This window comes from Ictalurus punctatus, chromosome 20 (assembly GCF_001660625.3).
Source record: "Ictalurus punctatus breed USDA103 chromosome 20, Coco_2.0, whole genome shotgun sequence".
Lineage (NCBI taxonomy): Eukaryota > Metazoa > Chordata > Actinopteri > Siluriformes > Ictaluridae > Ictalurus > Ictalurus punctatus.
The window spans coordinates 14,943,285-14,967,129 of NC_030435.2; the positions used below are offsets into that span (position 1 = coordinate 14,943,285).

General features: G+C 39.3%; 1 protein-coding gene across 2 annotated transcripts in view; it reads right to left on the reverse strand.

Moving 5' to 3' along the window:
• The window catches only part of LOC108280618 (ephrin type-B receptor 1-B), a 380,602-nt gene that overhangs the window by 40,525 nt on the left and 316,232 nt on the right, over positions 1-23,845 (reverse strand). For both annotated transcript variants that reach the window (XM_017495793.3, XM_017495792.3), the window contains exons 10-12: positions 12,383-12,568; positions 9,329-9,576; positions 7,990-8,205 (exon numbers count right to left, since the gene is read on the reverse strand). In XM_017495793.3, coding sequence (XP_017351282.1) covers positions 7,990-8,205; positions 9,329-9,576; positions 12,383-12,568 — 650 coding nt within the window. The remainder of the gene's footprint in view (positions 1-7,989; positions 8,206-9,328; positions 9,577-12,382; positions 12,569-23,845) is intronic.

Below are 23,845 nucleotides of genomic sequence, written 5' to 3' on the forward strand. Positions count from 1 at the left end.
CATAAATAAAGTTATGTGTAATGAAGTTGATTTTTCACTTGTGGATGCCTGGGTGAACTCAACACAACAGGGAAGGAACTGGCTGAATGCCACCACATGTTGAGCTCACTCAGCACGTCTGCTTGGTAGGCCTGCAACACTGCCATTGTATGCAGTGACCCACAAGCGAGGCCCGCTGCCACACAGGCCTTGCCCACCAATGCCAAGGAGGCCTTACATGGCTTGGATTGCAAAGCTGGCCCTCCTAAATTACCTGATATCGATGGAGAGAGGTAGCTTGCAAGCTCCACCTCCACCTTCAGTGTAGCTAAATAGCTTTACTGTTCATGGCCAAATAATCTGACGTCACAGGGTAATAAATCCGGCTAGTGTAGGGTTTTCCCCAGAAGCGTGATATCATACACTTCTAGAAAAAAGGGAGTTTTCTGTAGTCTGAGGGAGATTTATATTCACTGCCTTAGTAATCACTTCGAGCAGCTCTTTATATGTTTGAGAGCTGAGCTCCATTTTTGTTGCAATGGTACCCCCTTCTGGCTCTTCAGTGTCAGAGAGGGTTTTTTTTTTTTGCTTCCCATAGCGGACAGAGAGCCGGACAAAGAGAACAGAGCAAGAGATAGAGCAGCCCTCATCTCCGGCTGCTCTTCCAGATCCATACAAGATCCCCTGTACCCAGATTCAAAAAGCTCTGAAACCCAACTCCCTTCAGCTGAGAAGAGGGCGAGTCGGGAGTGGAGATGCCTAATTGTAAGGCATTCACAATGCACACAGTAAGACCTCTCGAGGGCTCCCCTTGCGTGCTCAACACTTAGACACTTCAGTCCCCAGTGACTCAATACCTGATTACTCTCTAACTCATACTTTTTTCATTTCTTTTTAAAGGACAGAAAAGTAAAGAGATTTTTCTTTCTTTTTTGTCACCTGATCACGGCAGGCCTATAAATAGGCATGATGTTACACAAGCTTCAGATACCAGTCAGGCGTGAGGGCACTTCCTCAGTTCCCTTTGAAAGGAAACTTCCTTCACACTGTCGAGTTATCAAACATCCAATTTTAAAGAACAGATCTGAGCATCTTTTGGTTGTGGATTTGCATTTTTGATGATATGGAGATACATTTTGAACAGTTTCTATGTTTTGCCAATAGTATATTAATCTTACTAATCTTGCATTGCACATCAAACTCCACCTTAGTATCATGCAAAATATTAAAGATTCTAATCAGTCAGTTATTTTATTGAGTGAAATTGGAAGAAAAGAACAGCCACAAATCCCTGTGCATCAGTCTTACCTTGACTATAGAAGCCATCTTGTGTGAATTCTTATAAATACAGTATGTCACAAAAGTGAGTACACCCCTCACATTTTTGTAAATATTTGATTATATCTTTTCATGTGACAACACTGAAGAAATGACAATTTGCTACAATGTAAAGTAGTGAGTGTACAGCTTGTGTAACAGTGTAAATTTGCTGCCCCTCAAAATAACTCAACACACAACCATTAATGTCTAAACCGCTGGCAACAAAAGTGAGTACACCCCTAAATGAAAATGTCCAAATTGGGCCCAAAGTGTCAATATTTTGTGTGTCCACCATTATTTTCCAGCACTGCCTTAATTCTCTTGGGCATGGAGTTCACCAGAGATTCACAGGTTGCCACTGGAGTCCTCTTCCACTCCTCCATGACGACATCACGGAGCTGGTGGATGTTAGAGACCTTGTGCTCCTCCACCTTCCATTTGAGGATGCCCCGCAGATGCTCAATAGGGTTTAGGTCTGGAGACATGCTTGGCCAGTCCATCACCTTCACCCTCAGCTTCTTTAGCAAGGCAGTGGTCATCTTGGAGGTGTGTTTTGGGTTGTTATCATGCTGGAATACTACATACTGATCATGCTCTGCTTCAGTATGTCACAGTACATGTTGGCATTCATGGTTCCCTCAATGAATAGATGTATGAGTGCTGCCAGCATTGCTGCAGAGGTTGAAGGGGTGGGGGGTCAGCCTGTCAATGCTCAGACCATACGCCGCACACTGCATCAAATTGGTCTGCATGGCTCTCGTCCCAGAAGGAAGCCTCTTCTAAAGATGATGCACAAGAAAGTCCGCAAACAGTTTGCTGAAGACAAGCAGACTAAGGACATGGATTATGAGACCAAGATAAACTTATTTGGTTCAGATGGTGTCAAGTGTGTTTGGTGGAAACCAGGTGAGGAGTACAAAGACAAGTGTGTCTTGCCTACAGTCAAGCATGGTGGTGGGAGTGTCATGATCTGGGGCTGAATGAGTGATGCCAGCACTGGGGAGCTACAGTTCATTGAGGGAACCATGAATGAAAACATGTACTGTGACATACTGAAGCAAAGCATGATCAGTATGCAGTATTTCAGCATGATAACAACCCCAAACACACCTCCAAGACAACCGCTGCCCTGCTAACGAAGCTGAGGGTGAAGGTGATGGACTGGCCAAGCATGTCTCCTGGCCTAAACCCTATTGAGCATCTGTGGGGCATCCTCAAATGGAAGGTGGAGGCGCACAAGGTCTCTAACATCCACCAGCTCCGTGATGTCATCATGGAGGAGTGGAAGAGGACTCCAGTGGCAACCTGTGAAGCTCTGGTGAACTCCATGCCCAAGAGGATTAAGGCAGTGCTGGAAAATAATGGTGCCACACAAAATATTGACACTTTGGGCCCAATTTGGACATTTTCACTTAGGGGTGTACTCACTTTTGTTGCCAGCGGTTTAGACATTAATGGCTGTGTGTTGAGTTATTTTGAGTGGACAGCAAATGTACACTGTTACACAAGCTGTACACTCACTACTTTACATTGCAGCAAAGTGTCATTTCTTCAGTGTTGTCACATGGAAAGTTATAATCAAATATTTATAAAAATGTGAGGGGTGTACTCACTTTTGTGACATACTGTACATAATCTCATAACTACTGAATATATTTAGAACCTATATGTTACCAAGCTTTAGATTTACCCAACTCATAGCCACAGACCTACCAAAAAATTGCACCCCTCTATTAATTTATGTTTATATGATTTGTGTGTATATTTCTATGTATATATAAATATTGTTTTTACTCACTGAAGCAATATATGAATACAATGTGTTACTGTTATTACCTTTCTTTAATACCACTCTCCTTTCTCCATGTGACTGAGGGTGCTCGTGAATGTATAGACACACAAATCTATTTGCTCACAATGCAGAAAAGGAGACTCTTTGACTTGGGTAAGTGAATTTAAAATGTGCTTGATAAAAAATCTGCTTTGCGGCTGTGGATTTATACAGATAGAGCTCAGCATGGCAACTCGAAAGTAAAAATTCCACATGCGTTAATAATCCTTGAAACCTGCCCATACAGATAAGCTCATAAAGAAGAAAACAAGGCATACTGAGACCATGAATTGTCAATAAAGTCACATAATTACAATTTAGCTCTCAAATGCATTGAGGCTCTACTGCCTCTCTATAAAGGTGTTCTTGATTTAAAGAGAGAAATTGCATTTGGCATAAACAATAAATAAAGAAAAGAAGGGGAAGCAAGAAGAATAATAAAAAGAGAAGAGGAAGAAGAAAAGTGGACAAAATAATATTCAAACATAAAGGTATTCCAGTCATTTGTAGGGATGAATACAAATGAAGCAGTGTCCCTCAAGCTGACGCTATCTTTTCTAAATTTCTATACTTTAAAAATATAATTTTTACTTTTATAACGTTTAGATATATCACCGATACTATTTTAGATAAAAACAATCGTAGCATTGCTCTGTTGCTGAGTTTTCAACAGATCTTACAAACATCCATGACTAGCTTGTAGCCCGCTAGCATTACCTTACCACTAGCCTTGTTTACATTTCCCATTTATCTAATTTACCGCTGTTTTAAAGGCGAACATGTGAGTTGTTTCTCCACCTTTGAGTGGAGATGAGGACTCGCTTGAGCTGCACATGCTGCTGTTGGAATTGGAGGCTGTGGAGAAACAGATCTGCGACCTACTCGACAACCAGGTTCAGCTGCAGGAGCGAAGAACCGCTCTGGAAACCTCTTTGTTTCCAGCATCCAGCTATCGCCCACAAATCCAAGGTAATTACACAGAGTGGTATTACCACTTCCGGCCCCTCTATACTGTGTATTTCTCTGTGCAGGGACTGTGCACCCAGGATGTATCCACCCCAGGTTTCCGTCACGCCGGTGCCGACTCACCATGGACCTTGGGTGCACCAGCAGCGGAAGGCGCAGGCCAGACACCGGCCGAGGTCCTCCCCCCCTCCGCCACCCTCAGTCTTCAAGCTCTCCACCAGGAACTGCTTCGCCCCTCTCCGTGAGACCAAACCAAATGCCGTGATAATCGGAGACTCCATTGTTCAGAACGTCCGCGTGGCCTCATCTAAAGGTAAGATTGCACACACTGTTTCTCTGGTGCTCGTGTCCTTGATGTCGCTGCCTAGATACCCGTGATCCTGAAGAAGGACAAGAGCATCGGAGCAGTCGTGCTGCATGCAGGGGTGAACGACATCGGGCTGTGGCAGACAGAAGTCCTGAAGCAGGACTTCGGCAGACTGATTGAGATGGTACGTGGCAGATCACCCACTACAAAGATCTACTACAGGGAACTCGATCGGGCGACCAAATGCTTATAGTCAACGCTCCGCTACACACTAGATAGGGTGGCTCCACTCAAAAGAAAAATAATTAGAGAGAAAAAGCTAGCACCCTCATATAACAATCAAACGCGTACCTTAAAACAGACCACTCGATAATTAGAACGTAAATGGCGCCAAACCAAATTGCTAATATTTCAAATAACATGGAAGGAGAGCCTCCTGAACTATAGACAATCTATTAGTGCTGCTAGAAAAGTCTATCTCTCCACCTTAATAGAAGAAAACAAAAACAATTCTAGATTTCTACTAAACACGGTATCAAATTTAAGTAGGAATAAAACCACCACAGAAACAGGCACACAATCATTATATAGCAGTGAAGATTTCATTATTTTTTTCATTGGTAAAGTTGCAAATATGAGATGTGAAATTCAGGCTATTAAATTAAAACCAGACAGTTTTATAACTAACCCTGTAGATTATAATATACAATATCAGATCAACGTTTAGAATGTTTTACTCCCCTTAGAGAGACTTCTTTAATCTCTTCAGCAAAATCGTCAAGTTGTATACTAGATCCCTTACCTACATGTTTCTTTAAACAGATTTTTGCTGGAGTAAATGAACCCCTTCTAAATATAATAAATTCTTCTCTTAGCACTGGCTAGGTACTAAATCATTTAAATTAGCGGTTATCAAACCCCTGATTAAAAAAACAGACCTTGACCCCTGTCAATTGTCCAGCTATAGGCCAATATCAAACCTCCCCTTTATCTCCAAGATATTAGAAAAGATTGTAGCACAGCAGCTATGCTCGTACATACATAAGAACAACATTCATGAAATGTATCAGCCAGGATTTAGGCCTCATCATAGCACAGAGACAGCGCTAGTTAAAGTAGTAAACGAGCTACTACTGGCCTCTGATCAGGGTTGTATCTCCTTGCTGGTGTTACTTGACGTTCGTACAGCTTTTTATACTCTAGATCATAATATTCTCCTTGATAGACTAGAAAACGTTGTTGGCATTAAGGGAATGGTCCTCTCCTGGCTCAGGTCTTATTTGACCGATCGCGATCAGTTCGTAGATGCAAATGGCAACCTCTCCAAGCATGCTGAGGTTAAATTTGGAGTTCCACAAGGTTCTGTTTTAGGCCCACTGCATTTAACTTTATATATGCTACCTCTAGGTCTAATTATTCATAAACATGGAATTAGCTTCCACTGTTATGCTGATGATATACAGCTGTATGTTTCAGCAAAGCCAGATGACACACAGCAGTTTAATAAAGTTGAGGAATGTGTAAAGGACATTAGATGTTGGATACTTATTAACTCCCTCTTACTTAATTCTGACAAAACAGAAGTACTTGTACCAGGACCACATGTAGCTAGATGTAAGCTTTCTGATCACATAGTTACTCTGGATGGTCTTTCCGTTTCGCCATGTACAGCAGTAAAAGACCTTGGTGTGATTATTGACTCCAGTCTTTCATTTGATGCTCATGTAGATAATATTACTATGATAGCCTTTGTTCATCTCAGAAATATTGCTAATATAATAAATATAATGTCACTACATGATGCAGAAACATTAGTTCATGCTTTCGTCACCTCTAGACTAGATTATAGTGATTCCTTACTGTCTGGATGTTCCAGTAGGAGCATAAACAAGCTCCAGTTAGTTCAGAATGCAGCTGCAAGAGTCCTTACTAGAACTGGAAAATATGACCATATCACCCCTATCTTATCCAAACTGCATTGGCTCCAAGGAAAATATCACATTGATTATAAAATACTACTATTAACCTATAAAGCACTAAATGGTCTCGCACCACAGTACCTAAGTGAACTTTTGGTCTTCTATGATCTACCACGTCTACTTAGATCAAAAGGTGCAGGCTATTTGTTGGTACCTCGAATAGCAAAGGCTTCAGTAGGGGGAACAGCTTTCTCTTACAAAGCCTCACAGTTATGGAACAGCCTTCCAATTAGTGTTCGGGACTCAGACACAGTCTCAGTGTTTAAGTCTAGGCTGAAAACGTAATTGTTTACTCAAGCTTACCATGAGTAGACCTTCTGTTACACAAAGTACATAGTCTTACCTAACAATCTCTCCCTCTCTTTACCTCCCTCTCCCTTTCTGTCGAGCCACACATGATTTCATGGAGATGCCAGTGATCCTGACCCTTTCCAGACCTGCGTGATCCGTTTGGATGCCCTACCTCTTGATGGAGCATTCATCAACTAGAGGATACAGCCTGGAGATTGCATATGATGGTACCATGAAAAAGTTTTGGACCTCACTTCCACATGGACATTCTCACAGTAGTTGCTGGGACTATGGTTGCTGCTATGGCCTTCAGACTGCAATTAGCACATACAGGGCAGTGGTGGCCCCAGCACTGCCAAGCTGCCACTGTTGGACCCTTGAGCAAGGCCCTTAACCCTTTCTGCTCCAGGGGCACTGTATCATGGCTGACACTGCACTCTGACCCAAGCTTCCTAACATGCTGGGGTATGCAAAGAAAAGAATTTCACTGTGCTCTAATGTATACATGATTAATAAAGACTAATTAATAATTAATAAAAGTTTTGCACTCAGGTCTCCTTTGGTGAACAGCAGACTAGTTAAACAAAGACTTCATGTAAAAACCATAATGAACTTTCTTTTACTTTCACACTATCCGTTGTTACCCAGATGAGGATAGGTTCCCTTCTGAGTCTGGTTCCTCTCAAGGTTTCTTCCTCATATCATCTTAGGGAGTTTTTCCTTGCCACCGGCTTACTCAATAGGGATTAATCCACACACTTAAAATCTGTATCCTGTGTTTATATATTTATGAAAAGCTGCTTTGAGACAATGTCAATTGTAAAAAGCACTATACAAATAATCCATCCATCCATCTTCTATACCGCTTATCCTTCCTTCAGGGTCACGGGGAACCTGGAGCCTATCCCAGGGAGCATCAGGCACAAGGCAGGGTACACCCTGGACAGGGTGCCAATCCATCGCAGGGCACACTCACATACACATTCACACACCCATTCATACACCCATTCATACACTACGGACACTTTGGACATGCCAATCAGCCTACCATGCATGTCTTTAGACTGGGGAAGGAAACCGGAGTACCCGGAGAAAACCGCCGCAGCATGGGGAGAACATGCAAACTCCGCACACACAGGGCCACGGCGGGAATCAAACCCCCGACCTTTTTTTTTCATATTAAAAATTTCAGTGTGTCCTGAAATTATCTTTGTGAATTCTGCTAAGAACTTCATAAAATGCTAATTAGGGTCCTTTGGGCCTGTTTAAAGAGGGTTAAGCTGCAGACCTGGTCTAAGATTTCAGAACAGACTCACCAGTGAGCTGGTATATGTGGGATCAGATGTGTCCTCTTGCAAGTAGCGTGACAGGCCAAAGTCGGACACTTTACACACAAGGTTGCTATTGACCAGGATATTGCGAGCGGCCAGGTCCCGGTGAACGTAGTTCATCTCAGACAGGTACTTCATCCCTGCTGCTATGCCTCGCATCATTCCCACCAGTTGGATCACCGTGAACTGGCCGTCATTTTGCTTTTAGGAAAACACATACAGCACACATCATGCATACATAACGTACACTATACATACATAAAACACATATATCCGGAACAAAAAGGAAACATGGCTTAGCATGGCTAAGCCCGCCTTACTTTTCAAAGACAAAAAACATTTTCATAAGGTTTCATTTTTGGCATTAACATAAGATTATTTGCTGTTAACAAATGTCTTAAGCAGACTATTTAGATTTTTTGTGGAACCAAGTGCAATAGCACTTGGTCAAACTATTAATACATCTTAAAGATACTTATCATAGTAGACGGTGAATACATCTACAGCACATAAAACTAACTAATTTAATCTGCCAACCCCATTCACATCTCATTAGATTTCTAATTTTAAGCCCTTCCATTCACAAATATGTTCTAAAGGGGAGGATGATAAAATCAACGGTATGCCATTTTGTACATATAAAAGCAAAGCTAAATTTCCCTTCACCTCAGCATTTCCGCTGTTAAGCTCATGGGAGAACAAAAAGCTTTGAACCTAACATAAGCACGGAGAGCAGCAGAAGAATCAATGGCAACGTTACTCTGACGAGATAGCTCACAAAGCCTACTTCAAAGAGCACAGTCGAATCAAAGCAGAGAGAAAAAAAAACAATCCATAAGATTGGAAAAGAAATGGGTTGAACATTGATTAAGCAATGTATCCCCCCACACTCCGAAAAGCTCATAAACCTCAAAAGCCTATTAAAGCTTGACAGTGGCAATCACAGTAGGATGAATCATGCTGTTTGGAAAAGGGAGAAAAGCAAGGTAGTGTTAGCATAAGAAAGTGGTCTCCATTTCATTAATGCTCTATGTGAATGATGTTACAGTTCTAATAATAAAAACTACAACATTCAGCTGACTGAATTATTGTCTCATTTCTAAACAACTAGATTTTATGTGCATTTTAAACATATATTATTGCATATAATCAGGTAATAAAAAAGCTATTTACTGTGCTGTGTTCCATATGTTCCATATCCCAATTATTCTCACTTCTCCAGTCAGTTTAATTGATCTAATTTATCCCAAGTTGTGTAATTCATTATATTAAAAGCACTGTAATAAAGTCTTTTCTTAGTAAACATGACTTTTTGGAGTTTTACCCTGAGAAAAGAGTCCAATGCTCCATTCTCCATAAACTCTGTGACGATCATGACTGGCCGACTTTTGGTGACAACACCCTCTAAGCGGATAATGTTGGGGTGATCAAACTGGCCCATGATTGATGCCTCAGACAGGAAGTCCCGTCGCTGCTTCTCAGAATAGCCTGCCTTGAGGGTCTTGATGGCCACGTAGATCTCCCGCTTACCAGGCAACTTAAGTCGCCCCTTATACACCTCTCCAAACTCACCTGGGGGGAAGACAGAGTCAGAATCAGAACCAAGAATCAAAATTCAGCACAAATATAAATACTTACCCCATACACACCATATCAAATGCATATAACAGATAGACTAAATGGTGGAATGTATCCAAAGTAAGGACCTCAAAGTAAAAATCTCTGTTTGGTCACCGAGACTACATACCTAAGTAAGGAAAGCCATGTTCCATGACAATGTAAAGCTCCAGTAATGAATTCATGAAGTACACCCCCCTCCCACTCCCGCACCCCCCCAAAAAATGATTGAGTAACAGTTCTGTGGCTGGAAATGCCTTCATAAGACAGGTCAGAGGAAAATGGGCATATTGGCCAGGAAGGATATAGTAACTTATATAATCATTCTTTACAACTGTGCTGAGCAGAAAGGCATCTCAGCATGCACAAATAATCAAACCTTGAGGTGGATGAGCTACAATAGCAGAAGACTACATTGGGTTTTACTCCTGTCAGCCAAGGACAGGAATCGGAAGCTTTTAATGGCACAGACCCACAGAAACTGGACAGGTGCAGATATGAAGAAGAAGAAAAAAAAAATCACCTGGTCTTTTTCCAGTCTTCAACTGTCCAGTTTTGGTGAGTCTGTGCGCATGATAACCTCAGATTCTTGTTCTTGGCTGACAGGAGTGGAACCTGATGTGGTCTTCTGCTGTTGTGGCCTATCCACCTCAAGATTTGATGTGTTGTGCATTCTGAGATGCTTTTCCACTCACCACAGTTGTAAAGAGTGGGGGTGGCTGTGGCTCAGGTGGTAGAGCAGGTTGTCCACTAATCGTAGGGTTGGCGATTCGATTCCCGGCCACCATGACACCACATGCTGAAGTGTCCTTGGGCAAGACACTGAACCCCAAGTTGCTCCTGATGGCAAGTTAGCACCTTGCATGGAAGCTCTGCTACCATTGGTGTGGGAGTGTGTGTGTGAATGGGTGAATGAGACACAGTGTAAAACGCTTTGGATAAAAGCGCTATATAAGTGCGCCATTTACCATTTACAATTTATTTGAGTTACTATAGACTTCCTGTCAGCTCAGACCAGTCTGGTAATTCTCCTCTGATCTCTCTCATCAACAAGGTGTTTCTCTCATCAACAAGCCTGCAGAAACTCTGCACACACGATTTTTTTTTCCCACACCATTATATGTAAACTCTAGAGACTGTTGTTTGTGAAAATCTCAGGAGATCAGCAGTTTCTGAAATAGTTTAACCAGCATATCTAGTACCAACAACAATGCCACAATTAAAGTCACAGAGATCACATTTTTCCCCATTTTGATCTTTCATGTGAACATTAAATAAAGCTCTTGACCTGTAGTTGCATGATTTTATGCATTGTGCTGCTGTCACATGATTGGCTTATTGGATTATTGCATGAATGTGCAGGTGTACAGATGTTCCTATTAAAGTGGACAATGGATTTATACAGTTGCCATTTACACTGACATATTACCGAATAAAAAGCAAACCTAATGAGCAGTCCTGGGATGCAAGTGAAAAAAAAAAAAGTACACTTTAGATATAGTCCTTTCATAAATCCCTTGTCTAATGTACCCTGTAGAAACTGTGAAATGCTTCCACGGGACCAAAATTTTCTCTGCTGTTTAATCCTTTTTTCCCCAGTCAAAATTTTCAGCCTTTTTTCTCTTTCGGTTGAAAGCATTTTTAAGCATTTGTTTTGCCTATATTTTCAGTGCATCCATAATAAACACTTGTGCAACTATGAGTCCAGATTCATACATTGATTGGCTCATCTGTCATTCTGATTGAAAGAAAAAATGTCTGGGTTACACATGTAACCCTGTTCCCTGAGAAGGGCAGGAATGTTGCGTGAGCTTCATGCTGTGGGAAGCACCCTTACGTGCAACCGGAATCAGAAGTCTGTGTAAAATCACTCCAATTTTTAGGCCTGCCGTGGTGAGGTGATGTGGGTTTTTGCATGTCGCATGAATATATAATGGCGCCTGTAAACCACATCATCAGCTTCTCTTTGTCTGAAGTGCAGATGCAATTTACAAGCATACCCCAGTATGACAAAACTATACAGCATCTAGTTCTCTTCTCAGGGAACAGGGTTACATGCGTAACCCAGATGTTCTCTTTCAAAGAGAACTCAACATTGCGTGAGTTTCACGCTGTGGGAATGAGTATACCCATTCCATCATACTGAGGGTATGGCCTGCCACAGAGGCTCCATCAATAGGGGAGTGGCTGGCTAGAATGGCAGCCACATAGACCCTAATTGTAGAAGGAGCCAACCCTGCCGAGAAACGTTCCTGTAAGAACTCCAGGACTGTAGCTATTGTGCAGTTTACTGGGTCTCACTGACATTCCTCACACCACAATAAAAATGTTGCCACCTGAATGCATATAATTTTCTCATGGATGCTGCTCTAGCATTTAGCATGGTCTCTTCAACCTCCGTTGAGAGACCAGAATCTATGAGCAGGTGGCCCTCAGGGGCCAGACTTACAGATTCAATAGTTCAGATTCAATTAGAGGATCTTTATTGTATAATCTGACAGAACCTGTTATCATAGTATGTTATACATTTAAAGTGTTTTTGGGATCATCTTACTGTATATGGTGTGACGTAATGATCTTAAAAGGTAATCAAACAGAACTAAAAACCAGCTTTACTAAGCAAGGGCCCTTTTCACCTCATTGGAATGACCTTACCAACAGCTAACAGGGCTTTCCCTTTAAAAAAAAAATCCCCTTCAAAGGCTTTATCACATCAGAATGGCCAGCATCTACTTCTACATAGACAAAGTGATCAGCTCACCTGCTCCAATGACTTCCTCGATTTTGACGGTGGAGACGTCAATCTCCTTGGCGAATTCACGAACGGCCTCATTGGGATCCTCATAGGTGAATGGATCGATGTATATCTTCATCCCTGGTGAGCCTGGCAGGGTTGGGCAGCCCATGGGGGAGTGGCAGTTAGACAGATCTGGTCTCAAAGAAAGTTCTAGAACAGTTCAAAAGTCCATACATCACTGGCATATCACAGAGACTCCCAGACTCTTTCAGTGAGTCTTGTACTTCACCTAATGCTTCTTTAGCCCAGATCTTTTTGTCCTGGTTCAGCACATCTCATTCAATACATTTTAAACACTTGAGCTGAGACAAATGTTATAGAGCAGTGTTTCCCAACCCAGTCCTCAGGACCACCCAGGCAGTCCTTAGTTGAATGAAGTAACCAAGAACATCAAGAAGGAGCCAAACAAAAATGTGGACTGTCTAATGGGCCCTGAGGACTGGATTGGAAAACACTGTTTTAGATCACAAAAAATACAACCAAATCCAGTATACAGATTAAATAAAATAAAAGTATGGTTATATATGGGTGGAAACAGAATGCCAAATAGAATAATATAATTGTCATGTATGGTCATGTTTTAGGAAATAGGAAATAGCTCTAGGGCCCAGCAGTGGTAGCTTGGCAGTCCTGGGATTTGAACTCATGACCGATCAGTAGTACATCTTTTTTGCTTAGCAATTATGCTAAAGCCCATGTTTTGACATTCCCATTCAAACTTTCAAAATTCCCATCAAAACATGTGGAAGGCTACTTCTGTAACTGTACAGTGAATTTCCTACAACAAATACTCTAAAATTGTGGAGCAATTATCATTACAAACACTTTTCCTACAATCTTAAAATTATTCTGAGGAAGCATGAACTAGTCTAAATATCATTTAATCCCAAAGGATTTCCATGCTGCATCACTGACTGTCTCTGTGGACAGAAAATAAGCTAATGTTTGCTGAATGGTAAAGAAAATGACTGCATTTGCAAAGCAGCTCAAGAGTGAAACTGGTTGATGAATGATTCAAAAGTTTTAAGGAAGAGAATTGTAAGATTTGACTGTAAATGTCACAACAGTAAACTGACTGTAGTCTACATGAAGCAAACATCAAACCACAACAGCCCAATATTTTCAAGCGGAGTTGTCTGAGGTTTGAAAACACCCTACACTTATTCCTCTATGCAAATGGCTGCCATTTAACAAATAAAAAGTGCAAAAACACCTATCTGGTACCTAATAAACTGAAAACTCAGTGTAGACCATCAGTATAAACACTGGAAACACCAGATGGTGGTAATGAGGCTAGACTGTGGCTAACTGAAGATTCAGCCAGCATCGCTTTCATTTCTCTCCTGACATTTCTCTCTTCCTCTCTCTCTCCCTCTCTAACACTCCCCCCTCTCTGCGTTTTGATAGTGTCAAATCCAATTTTCCTGTGCAGCTCTGCCCCACAGGACCTGGTAAACAGATAAAGGCAACACTCTACCAAACTGCTCTTTACGCCTGAAATGGCTGCAGCTGGGTGTACAATCATTACCATTTACATGTGTGCCTGTGTGTATCCCTGCTACTCTTATTTAGCATACCATGTAAAGGGTAGCCAGGAGGAAGAACAGCATGTTGAGGGTCACTTGTTTTAAGGATTTAAGTGTTAGATATGGGAATGAAAGAAAATCAGAAATCCTGAAATTGATAAATTTTTGCAATGTTTTTTTCTTTCTTTTTTTCTTTCATGACAGCATGGCTTAGCTATCATTTCATTTAAGTAAGTGTTGGATCAGGATTATATGATTGTTATGTTTATAATTGGTGGACACGTCAAACTTAAATTGAGCTAAATAAGGACCAATGTTTCAACATGGTTTCAGTGTTAAGATGAACTTCTGTTCAAATCTATGTTCCCAAAGGTACATGTTATATTAATTCTTCTTTCAGACTTTCAACATCCAACTCCAACTCTATTGTACACCTTTAATGACTGAGTAAACCTCTGAGGTATTTGGACCATAGCACTGTTGAATTCTTGAAGCTGATTGATGAGAAGGTGTTGATCCATTTTCTATAACAGCAACTATAGCAGCAGTTGCATATCTAAATCAAATTAAAATCATAGGGTTATAGTAATTATTTCTATAATAAAAACTAATTAGCATGGACTTGAATGACTCCATGTAATCTAAGTATAATAGAAAATGGAATATATAAAAAAGAGTTGTTTCTCTCTCTCTCTCTCTCTCTCTCTCTCTCTCTCTCTCTCTCTCACACACACACACACACATGCCTAAAAAAAAAAAACAATGACATAGCTGCTATAATGTAAGTAATAACAAGAAATAACTTGTCTCATGGATGTTCCACAACATTAATGTAACTACAAGCATAAAATGAATAAAACACTTTTGGATGTGCTGTTATAGGAAAACAATCACCTTTGGATGGTAACAGTAACACTTCAGGTCACATACACCATGCTGTTAGTGATTATTTTCCTATAACAGCATGCCCCAAGGTGTTTATTCAAAGTGTCAAATCTTTTAAATCTTTGTAATACTGTGATTTAGTTTCTGAATGATTCTGAAAGTATATATTTTTTCTCACCAACATTGTCAAGGATGCAAGTTGGTCTAATTAAGAACCTATTTAGAGGATAGAGTTCACAGACTTGTAGATTTCACAGGCGTAGATTCAACAGAATCATAAACTAGTGCTTACCTATTCATCTTACTAAGTCTTAGACTACATTTACTCTCTACCATCTTATAAAGCCACCCACACCCCTTATCACCTTACAAAAGACTGTGGTCTCTATCTACACTCTTAGAACTATAAGGTTAAATCTAGCATAATTTGCCCAAATGGCTTTTCTTTTGCTGCTATTACAAAACCCTAAAGGTTCCTTATAACAGACTATTTCATTATTATGAAATAATAATGTCACAAGAACCGGTACTTCGGTACCAAGTTGGTACCAACATTCTTAAAACGGGACGATACTTGTTTGTCTGCTGTAGCGTAGGTACCATTAGTAATAAAGGTACCAGTGTTGCAATTCTTCCGGAACTGATGGGGCAGCAAATACCCGTAAGTGTTTTAGTCGGTCCACAAGTGGTAAAGAAGAAGAAGAACGCCTACAAGAACACGGGAAAAACTACAGAAGTTTATCTCCGCCCCGACTAGTTGAGAGGAAAGGTGGTAAGAGTCAAATAAGGAAATACTTTGCATTCCAGTGAGATGACAACAAACATATAATTGATGCTCTGAAGCCGGTGTGCAACCGATGCTATGGTTCATTTCAGACAAAGTGAGGAAACACCTCGAATTTGGTGAAGCACCTGAAAGACGGGTCCTATATTATGTTTGCTTGAGGCAGCTAGCATTGTGGCCGTGAAACAAACTAACGTTATGCTCCATGTAATGTTTGCAATAGCCAGTTATTTGTTAACGACGCTAACGCATTGCAATGTTATAAACTACCTCCTAATGGGCCACCATGCATCGCCATTCATCCCGTGTCCTGTCAGCAAAATGTGGCCTAATGTCACAAATAATTATTGAAATGTTAATGGTTTTAATAAATATTTTTGGCCTGCCACCATATCAGTGAATTTAAACTAATGCTTGCATTCAGAGTATAAAGTGTGTGTGTGTGTGTGTGTGTGTGTGTGTGTGTGTGTGTGTGTGTGTGTGTGTGTGTGTGTGTGTGTACGTTTAGGAGTGCGCTCTAGCACTTGTAGCCTCTATTGTTTTATTAGTCATTGTGAGAAAGTGTTTGATAACTAAAATACCCCCCCCCCCCCCCCTCTTTTTGCCAGTATTAGCCAGAGGAGGATGTCCACCAGGAGTTTTTTATTTTATTTTTTAACATTTTTTTGTTTTTATTTTTTTTAATCCACACCGTAGTATCGACTTTGGTATCGAGTATCGTGTACTTCTGGTGGTATCGGTACCGACTACTAGATTTTTGGCATCGTGACATCCCTATTCATTATATCATCACAAACCTTTATTAGAACACTTTTAGAAAGCCAAGCATGCTTAAGTACCCAACCACCTTTGAGGAATCTTTTTTTTTTTTTTGTCTAAGAGTGTACCATGTTATGAAGCGATCCAAGACTACAAACTCTCTCTGTCATCTTCAAATGACATCCAAAACTACACACACTCAAGTCAGGCTACAGACTCCCACTACCATCCTGAAAAGATATCAACGTAATCACTCTCCCTACATTTATGTATGAATGACACCAAGATTACATTATCCCAAAAAACATATTCTCCTTTCCATCTTACAAATAATGATTTCACAAGGCTACTGGTACAAAGCAAAAGGAAACAGTGCATACAAGAGTCAGAGAACAAATTGAGCTTGTACTGTAGGTGTAGGTCGAACTACTGCAATTCTGAAAACACACAGATACACTTGAAATGTGACTTGGGATCCAGATCCAATGTTAATTAAGCAGCAAACAATTTACTGCTGAGGTAGAAGTCTTAATATTCAACAGGCTTCTGATTGACAGATGGAAATATAAATATGTGCATTAATATTTCATTCTGGTCTGGTCACAAATATTGTCCTATGTTATAACCTGCTAGCCCCATGAGAGACAGAAATAGAGAGAGATATTACATAAGCAAAGAACTGACTACTATACAGACTGTTCCTCTGGGAACATGGCAAAGAAGATGCCAGGCCTTATTTTTCCAAAACCATGTGGACTTGCTATTGCAGTTTTCTTTTAAGAAAGCAGACTTAAATGTTGATTCAATCCAATGTATATTGTTTCAAATGACATTGTATTTGAAATCTATGATATATTTTAGAACTTATTCTGAATAGCTGTTATTCAGAATATAGCTGAATAGCAGGATAGGATTGAACAAATCAAAAATTCATTAAGGCTCACTCAGTCTTGTGTTGTGCTTGCTTGGGAGCCCAATTAACTAGGCTTAAAAATGCCCCCTAACTTAATTTAAGTAAAAAGTATGACAAGCTAATTATGTGCATTAATACAGACAGTGCATAAGTGAATATTTGAATTTAATTGACTATAGCCATAGTCTTTATCCTCTAATTATAATGTCTCTGGTATTAAAGCATCATGCTTGTGAACTCTAATAAATGGAAGAAAGTCATTGGCTAAGATACAGGCTAGCGTTGTGGTGTACTTTTATTTCACACAGTAAACATGTTAGTATTTGAGTCTGACTGACTAGCATCTTCATTTCAATTAAGTGTTTAAATGTAAGGTGACTGTGTGTTGTGCCAACATTAGAGTTATATAACAGTTTTTTGTGCTTCACTGCACTGTAGGGGACTTTGTCCCTGTGTCCACGTCCCAGTGTCTAACATCTATTAAAGCTAATTAATGACTATTAACAATAGGTCTAGCAAGCAGCCACACCATACCCTCAGTTCACGTACACAGTGTAGCAGATGGTGGGATTTGGAAATTAATGCACCACAGCATTTATGTGTTTTGTATCACAGAGAAATATATGAATCAGTTGGAACATTTTACATTCAAATAAACCTATCAGTTGGGAATAGAGTTTTATATTTCTGTGGTTGTTAGATGAGTGAAGTAAAAAACAAACAAACAAACAAAAATAACTGGTGACATTTAGATCAACAGCTTACTGAACCTGTTTGTTCACCAGGGCAATCGATAATGAAAAACTGATAGGATACTGATAGCAGATAAGATCTCCTTGTCCAGGTGCCTGGGCTAGCAATTTTTGCACTCATTTAAGTGATAATACTTGCTATGTTTCATTTGAAATTGCTCTTTACCTTGCTATTTGCTATATCATTGTTACAAAAATCTCAAATGGCACATACTGTGTTATTCATCCTAGCTCAACATAACATAAAAATGCAGCCTTATTTTGTTTTAGAAATTCTACTACTACTACTACTATTACTACTACTACTACTACTACTACTACTAATAATAATAATAATAATTTAACAAAACTGAATTAGTGAAATAAAACCATTTTTGATGCTGTATATGGTAAAGGTAAATTTGCAATTAAATAAATATGTATCCTACATATCTACATATTTATTCAATGCACAAGCAGCATATATGACCCACAAAATAAAACGATAAAACAGTGAACCACATTCCACTTAGGGGCCCCAGTTAATGTGGTTGCAGATAAGTGCCATCTTAAGTAACATTAACGGTATGTGTCAGAGGGGCCAGGAAGTTACAACAAGCCATAAATCATAGCTTGTGGCATCATAGGATGCCACAAGCGGGTTGAGATACAAATCCTATCCTGGACCACAGCATAGAGATTCTACTGTACATTCATTTAACATCAGAAAACGCACAGACTCTACGAACAGCTTCTTCTGACCTAATTCCTTTCTCACCTACTACAATCTAAATTAACTACATGCATTCTTAATGCTAAGGTAAACAAAGCACCAAGACCAGATGGCCAGACCAAGGCTAACTGATCATAACTCAATTTGTAATCATCATCTGTATTCATAGCACATACCTCACAAATTGATTATTATTATTACCTGTAAACTGACATACCCATGTCCATAATCCAAAACTGTAATCCTCACATTTTATTAATGTATATATTTACTAGTGTCCTTAGCAAGCTAACTGTTAAGCTTTGTAAACCATATCACCCATATACGTAAGCTAAATGTAGCTATTAGGCTTTTATTATATTGTATTAGGCCAATATATTTGGCAAGGTAATCATTATATCTAACTAGGTCATGTTTGGTATGTGTGTGTACATTCAGTGATTTTCTGAAGGATAAGAGTAAGGAAATTTGGGTAGAATGTTGTTATATGTAGAGCTGCAACAACTAATCGATAATAAACGATTATGAAAATCATTGTCAACAAATCTCATTATCATTTATTTGATTTGCACATGGTACATTTACTCATTACGTTATTTCTGTTCCGAAAACAGGCTTCGGAGAGTAAATACTAAAGTTGTGTCCCAAATGACGTACTGTACACTTACACTATGCACGGAGTACTCTACCGTCTAGTGTATGTACTTTTGAAAGGTAATATCATCTCAAATAGAACACTAGCATTTTTTTTATTAACCAGAAGTATAAACCGCTTCCTAGTCGACGGCGCATGACATCACACACACGTAATGTGATGTCGCTAGCTTTAGCCTAATACCCAGAGTCACCGACAATGACTTTCTTCAGTTTACTGTTTGTCAGCGTTACCTTTTATTCCCAACATGTCCTCAGTCACCATCAGACGGAGGCGAAATCGTCACGTGACTGAGGAAGAAGGTGTGCGACTTCTAAGTCCTCTAAGGCAGGGGGGCATTTTATATTAAATACCGCAGAGAAGATCAAACTTTATAAAGCAGAGTTTGTGCAGCTTATTCCAGTTTATTGTCATTATATGTTGTATTTGCGTGCTTGCAGTGTAACTTCTCTTGTTTATTATAACGGAAGTGATTTATTAGTAACAAGACCGTGTTGATCCTCGTGCGATGCAGACGCGGTGATAGAGTGTAGCACGAGTAAGATCTGTAATTACTAATTAAAACACTATGCTCAAAAGTAAGCATAACTAAAATAATATTCCTAAAGTCAGTGAATACCAGAAACCACAAAGTGCAGTGAAACTGAGTTTTTATTATTAATTTAGGACCGTAGCTTAATTCTGTGCTTTTTGTGCATCCATAAAAAATAATGCATAAATACTAGAGATGCACCGATACAAAATTTCTTTCTTAGCTTAGTGATATCGGCCGATACCAATAACAGATATGGATAGTTCTGCCTTTTATGCCTATATATATATATATATATATATATATATATATATATATATATATATATATATATATATATATATATAAATTAATCTTATTTGTTTAGTTTATATTTATATTATATATAAGTACTTATGCATTTTTTAATGGATTCACAAAAAGCACTGAATTGAACTACAGTCCTAAATTAATAATATATATTCCTGTGTGTGTGTGTGTGTGTGTGTGTGTGTGTGTGTGTGTGTGTGTGTGTGTGTGTGTGTGTTGGGTTCTTTTCTGTTTTGAACAAACAGTTGTGTTAAGTTTTAGTGTGAATTTATATTTGTAATACTCAGTTTGTGGATTTTATTTAAAATAAATAAACAAACAAAAAAGGTACTGAAAGTTTGCCCCCATATGATTAATCGATTAATAAAAATAATAATAATAATCAGCCAACTAATTGATTATGAAAATAATCATTAGTTGTAGCCCTAGTTATATGTATATGTTAATATTTCGGAACAAAGTTTGAGCCACACATCCTGAAAAATGTGGAACCACCCGTCTGCAGAGACAATAGACTGATATTAATGTCATAGGTGGAGAATATGGCTTACCCTGCCCTAAGACAAAGTTTGACAGGAGGAAACATTCTGGGGTTGGACTAGCCAGAAATGGTTAAAATCGGCGGAGTCAGCGGAGAGCTTCCAAAGCCAGAAAGTTTTCCCCAATTGACATTTGTGGGGAGATGATATGTGCTCGAAGCCTCAACCTTCAAACCTCCCGCCTACCAGACTCTATTCCATTGATCATTCCGATTGGTCTTCCGAGACGCCACTGAAATGCAGACCAGACCACTGACGAAAAACTTGCAGGAATCCCCTCAACGTCACAACATAATGGGCAAATTCCCTCAAAAGGCAAGCACAGTACCTCCACACTCTAGCTAAACTGGTTCAGATAATATTAAGATTAAAGCCCTTCTAATGAAGTGAAAGTAGATTAATAAGTTGATGGTTCATTCAGGTCATGGTCTGAGAAATAACATACAATGTTATAAACTTGGAACTTCATTCATTCTGTCGAAAGCCATCATCACCCCGTTTGTGTGTGTGTGTGTGTGTGTGTGTGTGTGTGTGTGTGTGTGTGTGCATGTGCATGTGTTTATGTGTTAGATTAGTTTCTGTGTCGTAGAATAGTTTAATAAAGTATCGTCTGTTCTTAAATATACATGTCTTAGGTGCTTTACAAAGTCTACTGCCTTGAATTGCCGATCTTGCTACAATGCTTGTTTGACTACATTTAGGATTTTATTGCTTCAGAGCTGATCGGCTAGTCTCTCCTACATATTCCATGGAGAATACAGGTAACTTAAACTAAATATCTAAACTTTCATTACATATAATGGTGGAGAACGCAACAGCTCAATCTAAACAGCTACTTTTCTTTTCATACAATGGTGGAGAATGCAACAACTTAATCTAAACAGCTAATTTTCCCTACAAATATTTTCAGGTGGCTAATAAATTAATGTAAAAGCCTGAATTAATGAGCTGAGAATCATAAGTAGTGCAAATACTTCGAGCCAGGAGTACTGTCTGTCACAATTAGCAAGCAATTAGCATCCTGTGGTAGGTACAAAAATGCTGGAAACTAGTTAACCCTTGATTTTAGATTGTGAAGAGGAAGAGATCTAAGTGACTTGGTATACGGCTCATTACTGGTGCACTGATGGCAGGAGCTTCATTCACAATGACAGCTCAACTGGCTGTATTTCAATACAAACACTTACTAAAGTGATGTCTACATTTAGCTCTGTGGAAAAGATGTCAGTAAATACAGTTGGAAATTGTGGCTGAAAGCTTAGAACTACTTAGTGAGTAGTCAGGCTGCACTGAATACAGCACACAATTTATTACAAAGACGAATGTACATTTGAGATACAGTGGGGCAAAAATCAGAAAGCGCTGGTCTGCTGTGGGGAGAGAAATATGATGGTCAGATGAGTCACCCTTCAACATATTTTTGAGAAGTGTGCGAGTGCATGTGGCGTATATCAAGAGAACAATACAGGCTAACTGAAGGGTCTCTGTTATATTGTGGTGGCATTTTACCGGTATGGTTTGGTCCACTTTCAGGAAGAAGACACTGTAAATCAATACAAAGTTATTCGGTCTGATTGCTTTTATCCTCTGATTAAATGTTTCTGCTCTGATGGGAATGGACTCTTTCAGGATGACTTGCCCACATCTAAAGGCATTGAAGGGTTTACTGAGGATGAAAATGATGTAAATCACATGCTATAGTTATCACCCTCACCAGATCTCAACCCAATTGAACTCCTATGGGAGATTTATGACTGATGTGTTTGACAGCTCATGCCACCACTATCATCAAAATATAAATCGAAGGAATATTGTTTGGAAGAATAGTGTTCATTCCTATATTTATGATGTGTCTCAGTCCAGCACCTTGTTTGCAATGTTACTGAGCTGTTTTGTATATCTGACCCTGATCTTGTCCTCTGTCTATTTGGATTTGACTAATTTATGGCTGTTTACTCATCCATTGCTTGCCCTTGTAATCATTTCAGGGATTTTAATTATTGCATAGTCCTCCCTTTTTGGTTGCTTCATACAGTATACATTGCAGTCCAAAAGTCTGAGACCACTAGTGAAAATGCTTCTATTTTGCATTATTTTCTAATTTCATATAACAGTTTTTCCATTCCAAATTATATTATCAGCATGAGTATTTTGTATGTCCTTATTCTGATTTAATGGCAGCATACACTTAAGCTGACATGGACTCCACATGTTTGTCTAAAACCTGCCAATCCATGTTAGTTCAAATCCATTGGAGTGTCGTCGGAACACATGCATCAATAGAAGGGATAAGCCTCAAGGTAAACCTAACCTTTTGCACAAAGGAGTTAAGATGATCAATATCACAAATTTGCTTAAATGTAAATAGTGACCTAGGGGTAGTGCAGCATCTGGAACATTTCTTCTTCATTTTCCTATTAATAACCTTCCTTTACTTTGCTCTAAAACATTCTGTTTATGTCCCATTTTTCTGTACTATGACATGACAGATATAAAAAAAACCTTCAAAGAAGCATTGATAAAAAAGGTAGCATCCTTTTAATGTTAGATAAAACGTGTAAGATGTAAGTTAGATGTAAGAGGTGTAATGTAATGTTTCTTAATATTCTCAGCTGAGCTAGACAGCACAGTGTCATTTTACTATAAAGTTACCAGAGATCTTATATGAGACCCTGAGGATTTCTGTATAAATGAAAATCAGTTTAGAATTATTAATTCCATGTTCTGTGTGGAATATGGTCGAGTTCATAAATGCCATTTAAATTGGATATTCCACCCCACTTTCTCAGGTACACCAAGAGACTATATTTCCAGTTATTAAACTGTCATTCCTTATGGAGCAAAAGTGCATTATAGGTATTCTACATTACCAGCCATCACACTGAGACCAGCAGGCGATGGCTTTAAATCAATATTTTACAAGGGATCTTATTTCCATTTTATTACAGATCCCCCCCCACATTAATTTCAATTTAAGTTCCTATATTGCCAAGGGCATACATTAGATCAGATGGAAAGGGTTTTTTTCCCCCTTGAATAAGTTTTTGTTGAACGATTAGCT